The sequence below is a fragment of the Cebus imitator genome, unplaced genomic scaffold (genome assembly GCF_001604975.1).
Source record: "Cebus imitator isolate Cc_AM_T3 unplaced genomic scaffold, Cebus_imitator-1.0 Scaffold155, whole genome shotgun sequence".
Lineage (NCBI taxonomy): Eukaryota > Metazoa > Chordata > Mammalia > Primates > Cebidae > Cebus > Cebus imitator.
Genome location: NW_016107470.1, coordinates 1,441,342 through 1,449,734, shown reverse-complemented (window position 1 = coordinate 1,449,734; position 8,393 = coordinate 1,441,342). Strand labels below are relative to the sequence as shown.

At 44.8% G+C, this 8,393-nt stretch overlaps 1 protein-coding gene across 9 annotated transcripts in view; it reads left to right on the top strand.

Annotated features, from left to right (window-relative positions):
• The window catches only part of TJP2 (tight junction protein 2), a 138,690-nt gene that overhangs the window by 96,178 nt on the left and 34,119 nt on the right, over nt 1-8,393 (top strand). For all 9 annotated transcript variants that reach the window (XM_017543429.2, XM_017543432.2, XM_037743822.1 and 6 more), the window contains 3 exons: nt 1,363-1,487; nt 3,423-3,525; nt 6,181-6,790. In XM_017543429.2, coding sequence (XP_017398918.1) covers nt 1,363-1,487; nt 3,423-3,525; nt 6,181-6,790 — 838 coding nt within the window. The remainder of the gene's footprint in view (nt 1-1,362; nt 1,488-3,422; nt 3,526-6,180; nt 6,791-8,393) is intronic.

The following is an 8,393-nucleotide window of genomic DNA, read 5'->3' as shown; positions in this document are numbered from 1 at the left end:
AGCAGAAAACTAAATACCACATGTTCTCACTTAGAAGTGGGAGCTAAACATTGGGTACACAGGGACACAAAGATAGGAACAGTAAACACTAGGAATTCCAAAAGTAGGGAAGGAGGGAAAGGAGCAAAGGTTGACAAACTACTTCTTGGGTACAGTGTTCAGTACTTGGTTGACAGAATCATTAGAAACCCAAACCTCAGCATCAGACAGTATACTTGCACCTGTACCCCCAAATCTATAATAAAAATAAATAAAAATAAAATTAAAAAGGATTGGCTAGCACTGGGAAGAGTAGTCTGTTTCCAGCTAGAAAGTTGTGGGTATTTTCGTTTTTCAGAGACAACTCCAGTTGCCCAGTTTGGAGTGCAGAAGCTGTCTTGGCTTGTTGCAGCCTGGACCTCACAGGCTCAGGTGATTCTCCCACCTCAGCCTCTCCAATATCTGGGACTACAGGCGCACGCCACTAGTTTTTTTTTTCCTTTTTTTTTTTTTTTTTAGCTGCTAGCAAGGCCTTTCCTTTCTTCCCACGAGGTGTGCTGGGACACACCACTAATTTTTTAGTGGGCACATGACCAGCTAATTTTTTGTGTTTCTAGTAAAGATAGGGTTTTGCCATGTTGCCCAGACTGGTCTCGAACTCTTGGACTCAAATAATTTGCCCACCTTGGCCTCCCAAAATGCTGGGATTATAGGCATGAGCTGTGTGCCTAGGCAGAAAGTTTTTTTTAAAGATGTCAAACCATCATAACATACAGAAGAATTAAAAATATTTATAGTACAGGCCAGGCACGGTGGCTGCCTGTTGTAATCCCAGGACTTTGGAAGGTTGAGGCAAGAGGCTCATTTGAGCTTAGAAATTTGAGGCTGCAGTGAGCAGTGATCACACCACTGCACTCCAGCCTAGCAACAGATCCAAACTGTCTCTTAAAAAAAAATGCAATAAGAAAATCTGAAAGTTAAAAAATACACAGTTTTAGCACAGATTTCATTTTTACTGAAGTTGTTCCAGCTCAGGCCAGCATGATGCAAAGAAGTACAGTTGACACTTCAAACAGTACATCCCTATTTGGACCGAAGACATTGTTTCCTCTCCCTGCCAGCTCCTAGTGATAACTCCAGTTTGCACTATCTATCCTTTCCAGCCTCCACAGGCTGTTTCTTTCAGATAAGGAATTTCCCTTTATAAACCTGTCAGCTGACTATGACTGTGCTTTATTTTGTTTCTCATTTGTTTCTGTAAGCCCATCTGTTCCTGAACAGTCTCTGCTTATTGATTTGACCTTTATTTTATTGAGTGCTTGTAATAAATCCTGAAAGCCACTTATTGAAGGATTTTTAACATTTCTCCTCTCTGATGTACAGGATTCCAAAAGAGGATTTGGAATTGCAGTGTCTGGAGGCAGAGACAACCCCCACTTTGAAAATGGAGAAACGTCAATTGTCATTTCTGATGTGCTGCCGGGTGGGCCTGCCGATGGGCTGCTCCAGTGAGTGTCCGCCCTCGCCCCTGCCAGCCCCACTGGTTGGCCCTAGACAGGGTGTTTGGTTGGTATCCACTTTATAAAAAAAAGAGAAAGCAACACACTTTTATATAATATTTGAAAAGTCTTCAAGCTGGAATGGAAGCCATCACATACGATGTTTGAACAATGTCCAAACCTTGGGAACACCCCAGCTTTGGAGCAAGGAGGGCAGTTGTTTCCATAGAAAGATAGTTCCTAACATCCCTCCTAGGTTTAGGAATCATTTCTGAACATGGAGTTTTAAATTGGCGTGCTTCTCACCCCTAATGTCTACCCAATACTGTTTATATTTGTTTTAATTTATATTCTTTTTTTTTTTTTTTAAGCCAGTCAAATTTAGCAGTAGGGGTTGTATACCAACTTTAGTGACACTAATGTTAATAAGTTCTGATAACCCACTACCATCAGCCCAGCCTTAATTTATATTCTTTAAGAATTTAATGAGGAGACTTTGGTTTATTGATTATCTTATTTGTAAGAGGGATATGGAAGTTGGGAAAATTTGCTATAGGAAAACCACAAGTTTTCCAACTGCCAGCTTTCTGGCCCGAAGAGGTAATGCCATTTTATTTTATTTTTTTAATTAATTTTTTTTTTTTTTTTTGAGACAGAGTCTCTCTGTCACCCAGTCTGGAGTGCAGTGATGCGATCTCAGCTCACTACAACCATCACCTTCTGAGTTCAAGTGATTCTTTCCTGCCTCAGCCACCCAAGTGACTGGGATTATAGGTGCCTGCCACCACACCCAGCTAATTTTTGTATTTTTAGTAGAGACAGGGTTTCTTTACTAAAAATCTAAAAGACCAGACTGGTTTCTAACTCCTGACCTCGAGTGATCTGCCCATCTCAGCCTCCCAAAGTGCTGGGATTACAGGCATGAGCCACCACACCTGGCTGGTAATGCCATTTTAAATGATGCATGCCCGATTCCCACAGGATAACTTCTTAGGACAAAATCTAAAGCTAACTGTATGGCTGCATTGGCTAAATAGCTCAAAAGTTTAGGTTCTATTGGTGTTTAAAGCTTCTGTGGGCTAAGCACAGTGGCTTACGCCTATAATCCTGCACTTCGGGAGGCTGAGGTAGCAGGAATGCTTGAGGCCACGTGTTCAAGACCAGCCTGGGCAACATAGTGAGACCCTGTTGTGATGGCATGCACCTACTCGGGTCCCAGCTACTCTGGAAGCTGAGGTAGGGAATCCTTTGAGCTCAGGAAGTTGAGGTTGCAGTGAGCTGTGATGAGTCATGTTACTGCACTCTATCCTGGGGGAGAGAGGGAAGGCATGCCTCTTAAAAAATAAAATTATAGTTAAGAAAGCCTCTATAGTCTTATCAAAGTTAGTAGTTTTTCATATGGAGAAATGCAAAATTTTAAAGTAATGTTTGGGATGAACTGGAGCAATAGGATTCTATGGTCTCAAAATTTATTTAAGAATCTGACACAAGCTCTTGGCCCTTTTCCTGCACAAAAGCACAAATGGAATGCACCTACTTTGAGGGAGTGGTTTTAGATTTTTCTGAAGCCCACAGTTCACCCCAGGCAATAGGGGACTTTTTTTTTTTTTTTTTTTTTTAGAGTTTTTTTTTTATGTTTTTTTTTAGGTGTTCAGACCTCACCATCATCAAGTACCTCCTGGTGTGACCCTGTGGTTCGGGGAAATCAGGCCTGTCTCTTCCCTAATGATTTCCATTTAGACACTCAGAATTGAACTGTGTGGCTCCCAGTTCCTTTTCTTGGATGATCTCAGTCCAAGTTGACTGGGCCTTGGGCGCCACCAAACACTGAGCCCTTTAGAAAGCCTTTCAGGTCGATTTGCGGCTTCTATTTGTGCCTAGATAAATGATTTACAATGAATAGATGGGAGTTTTTCATGACTCATTTTTATTTCTTGTTTACAGAGAAAATGACAGAGTGGTCATGGTCAATGGCACCCCCATGGAGGATGTGCTTCATTCGTTTGCAGTTCAGCAGCTCAGAAAAAGTGGGAAGGTCGCTGCTATTGTAAGTACTGGATTTGCTTTCAGCTCGCCTCAATAGCATTTGTTTTTTTGCCCAGAAGAAAATTACCCCTTGCTTTTAAGCATTTGACAGAATTACGTAACCTAAGGACTGCTGTTCTTGGATCCTCAGTACTTTTGGAGGGTGTGAAGATGTGTGTAAGTTATCCTTCTTGCCTTTCCTTGTGTCTTCTCCTGAGGCCAGTGATTCCCTGATCTGAGTGAGTTTTCCTTAGGAACCAAGTTAGGCAATTGTTCCCTAAGAGGATTAGCTAGATTCAGAATACTGGTGAAATGGTATTAACTGGCCAGGCACGGTGGCTCACGCCTGTAATCCTAACACGTTGGGAGGCTGATGCGGGCAGATCACGTGAGGTCAGGAGCTCGAAACCAGCCTGACTGACATGGTGAAACCCCGTCTCTACTAAAAATACAAAAATTAGCCGGGCACGGTGGCGCGTATCTGTAATCCCAGCTACTCGGGAGGCTGAGGCAGGAGAATGGCTTAAACCCACAAGGCGGAGGTTGCAGTGAGTGGATACCGTGCCCTTGCACTCCAGCCTGGGCAACAAGAAGGTGTGTTATATCCTCAGAGATTAAGAGTTTCATTAGGAGACAGTCTGTAGTCTTCATTCATCTATTCATTCACTAATTCATTCACTGGCTGAACTGGATGCCACTAGGCCCTGGGGCCAATCTGTGCTGCAAGGTGTGTTCACTCCAGTGGGGCAGGTAGACATGCAAAATGAGAATGGTAATAAAGTTGCTTAGGGGCAATACTAGTAGGGATATACCCAAATGTATGGTATTCAATGTTTTTCAACTTTATATTATGAAGATTGTCAAACAAAAAGGAAAGTGGAAAGATCAGTGTAATAAACATTTCTTTTCTAAAACATTACTATTCTGCCATCTTTACTTGGTCTCTATATGTATATAAACACTGATGCCTTTTTTTTTTAAACAGAGTTTCACTCTTGTTGCCCAGGCTGGAGTGCAATGGCGAGACCTCAACTCACCACAACCTCCATCTCCCAGGTTCAAGTGATTCTTCTGCCTCAGCCTCCCAAATACCTGGGACTACAGACATGTGCCACCATGCTCAGCTAGTTTTTTGTATTTTTAATAGAGACAGGGTTTCTCCATGTTGGTTAGACTGGTCTCAAAATTCTGACCTCAGGTGATCTGCCAGCCTTGGCCTCCCAAAGTGCTGGAATTACAGGCATGAACCACCACATCCAGCCAACACCCATGTCTTTTTGGCCAGCCTTTTGAAGGAAAGTTACAGGCATGACAGTTCATTTCTACTTACTTCACATGCATTTCCTAAGAATGAGGACATTCATCTGTATAATACTACTATCGGATCTAAGAAAAGTAATAACTTTACGGTGTCATCTAATATGCAGTCCATAGCTCAACATGTCTTTTTCGTTTTTACAGATGGGATTTTGTTGTGTTTCCCAGGCTGGTCTTGATCTCCTGGGTTCGAGCAATCTTTCCAACTCAGCCTCCCAAAATGCTGGGATTACAGGTGTGAGCCACCACAACTAGCCATCAAAATGTCTTTGATAGATGTTGTTTTCTTCCCTATCCAGGATCCAGAGTTCACTCATTGCATATAATCATTCTCTCTTTAGTTCTTTTAATCTAGAAGAGTCCCTCTTTCCTGTTGCCTCTCTTCCCCACTTCCCACTTTGGAAATGGCATTGGGCCGGGCTCAGTGGTTCATGCCAGCACTTTGGGAGATGGAGGTGGGCAGATCACCTAAGGTCATGAGTTCAAGACCATCCTGGCCAACATGGTGAAACCTCGTCTCTACTAAAAATAGAAAAATTAGCCAGGCATGGTTGTGTGCGCCTGTAGTCCCAGCCACTCGGGAGGCTGAGGCACAAGAATCGCTTGAACCTGGGAGGCTGAGGTTGGAGTGACCTGGTGCACTCCAACCTGGGCAACAGAGTGAGACTCTGTCTCAATAAAAAATAAAAAATTAAATAAATAAAAATGGCATTGACTTCTTTTCCTTACAGTTTTTAAAATTTATGCATAATGCATAGTTACAGGGTGGATGTGATTAATACATTCATATGATTTGTGAAATTCAAATCAGTGTATTTGGAATATTTATCACCTTAAATATTTGTCTTTTCTTTATGGTACAAACATTCAGATTATTCTCTTCTAGTTGTTTTGGAATGTACAGCAGATTCCTGTAAGCTGTAATCATGCTACAGAGCTAACATTAGGTCTTATTTCTTCTATTGGACCATGTACTGTACTCATCAATCAACGTTTCATCCCCCCTCTCCCCACAGGCAGCTATGTATAGAATGTCACACTTTCTGGATTTTTGTTTGAGTTTTATAACTTAGTGGTTTGGTTGGGCCTCTGAGGCTTTTCAAACTTGTGTAGAAGCAGATTTTGGAGGTACTATTTTTTTATTACCTTAATTCAAGGCACTGTACTCAGAGCTTCACCATCATTGTCTTACTCTAACCTGTGAGATTTTTATTCTCCGTTTCCAGATGAGGAACCTGAACCTTAGTGAGTCCACAGGGATACAGTTTCACTGAAAGCTGAGCCAGGGCTCTTAACCACTGCCTTCTCCACGTTCAGTTATGATTATCCTGCATCCACACTGAGTTTGTTTTGATAACAGGTGGTCAAGAGGCCCCGGAAGGTCCAGGTGGCCCCGCTGCAAGCCAGCCCTCCCCTGGATCAGGATGACCGGGCTTTTGAGGTGATGGACGAGTTTGACGGCAGAAGTTTCCGCAGTGCGTATAGCGAGAGAAGCCGGCTGAGCAGCCATGGGGGGCGCAGCCGCAGCTGGGAGGACAGTCCGGAAAGGGGACGTCCCCACGAGCGGGCCCGGAGCCGGGAGCGGGACCTCAGCCGAGACCGGAGCCGCGGCCGAAGCCTGGAGCGGGGCCTGGACCACGACCATGGTCGCGCCCGAGACCGCAGCCATGGCCGGAGCCTGGAGCGGGGCCTGGACCACGACTTTGGGCCATCCCGGGACCGCGACCGTGACCGCAGCCGCGGCCGGAGCATTGACCAGGACTACGAGCGGTCCTATCACCAGGCCTACGACCCGGACTACGACCGGGCTTACAGCCCAGAGTACAGGCGCGGGGCCCCTCACGATGGCCGCTCCCGGGGGCCCCGGAGCCGCAGCAGCGAGCTCCCACGCTCACGCAGCCCCAGCACTGAGCCGAGAGGGCGACCGGGGCCCATCGGGGTCCTTCTGACGAAAAGCAGAGCGAACGAAGGTAGGCATGTTCGATGCAGGAAGAAAAGCACCACTGTAATAGGAATAGCTAACTTTTTTTTCTTTCTTCCTTTTCTTAATAGAGTCTTACTCTGTCGCCCAGTTTGGAGTGCAGTGGTGTGATCTCGGCTCACTGCAACCTCCGTCTCCCAGGTCCAAGTGATTCTCGTGTCCTAGCCTCCTGAGTAGCTGGGGCTACAGGTGCCCACCACCATGCCCAGCTAATTTTGTATTTTTAGTAAAGAGGGGATTCAACATGTTGGCCAGGCTGGTCTTGAACCCCTGAGTGCAAGTGATCCATCCATCTTGCCCCTCACAATGCTGGGATTATAGGCTTGAACGACCATGCCTGGCCAGCAATAGCTAACTCTTGTTTTGTTTTGTTCTGTTTTGTTTTGTTTTGTTTTGTTTTGTTTTGTTTTGTTTTGTTTTGTTTTGTTTTGAGACAGAGTCTCATGTCTCACTCTGTCGCCCAGGCTGGAGTGCAGTGGCGTAACCTCGGCTCACTGCAACCTCCGCCTCCTGGGTTCAAACAATTTTCCTGATTCAGCTTCTCCATGTAGCTAGGATTAGAGGTATGTATGCACTATGGGAGGCTCAGGTGGGTAGATCACTTGAGGTCAGGAGTTCGAGACCAGCCTGGACAACATGATGAAACCCCATCTCTACTAAAAATACAAAAATTTCTGGGCGTGGTGGCGGGCGCCTATAATCGCTGCTTCTCAGGAGGCGGAGGTTGCAGTGAGCAGAGATTGTGCCACTGGACTCCAGCCTGGGTGACAGAGAGAGACTCTGTCTTAAAAAACAAACAAAAACCATGGGGTGGGACCCCAGAGTTTCTGTGTTAATAAGCTCTCCTGGTGGCCTTGCTGCATCTCAAGTGGAAAACCACAGTGAAGGACAGTACTCTGCCTAATCGTGATTGAGTTTCTGCTCTATGCCAGGGGCTATACTGAATATTCTCTTATGTAGTCCTCACAAGAATCCTTTGTGTTAGGAGGTTTTATTCCTGTTTTACAAGTGAGGAATACCATGATACACAGGGATGTTATTTATTTGTTTTTGATATGGGGTCTCACTCTGTCACCCAGGCTGGAGTGCAGTGGCGTGATATCGGCTCACTGCACCCTTCACCTCCTGGGCTCAAGCAGTCCTCCCACCTCAGCTTCCACCACCTGCAGTAGCTAGCTGGGATTACAGGAATGCACCACCACCACACATTGCTAACTTACTATTATTATTATTTTTATACTTTAAGTATTTTTTTGTTTTTTTTTTGTAGAGATGGGGTTTTACCATGTTGCCCAGTCTGGGATCCACATGCCTTGGTTGGGATTACAAAGTGCTTACAGATTTGAGCCACCGTGCCAAGCTATACAGAGGAGTTTATAGGGGACATTTATAGGTGAGGAGTCTAAAACTCAGACTTGGGAAGTAACTTGCCCATGTCTGGAAGCCAGTAAATAAGGGTGGAGCTGGAGCTCAAACTCCATCCTCTGGAAATAGATGATTAGAAACGAGGAGGTGAGTGAACAGGGCTTTTGAGCCTAGTGTTGAAATAGTCCTACCATCATTTCTTGTCTTCTGACTTTTTTTTTTTTTTT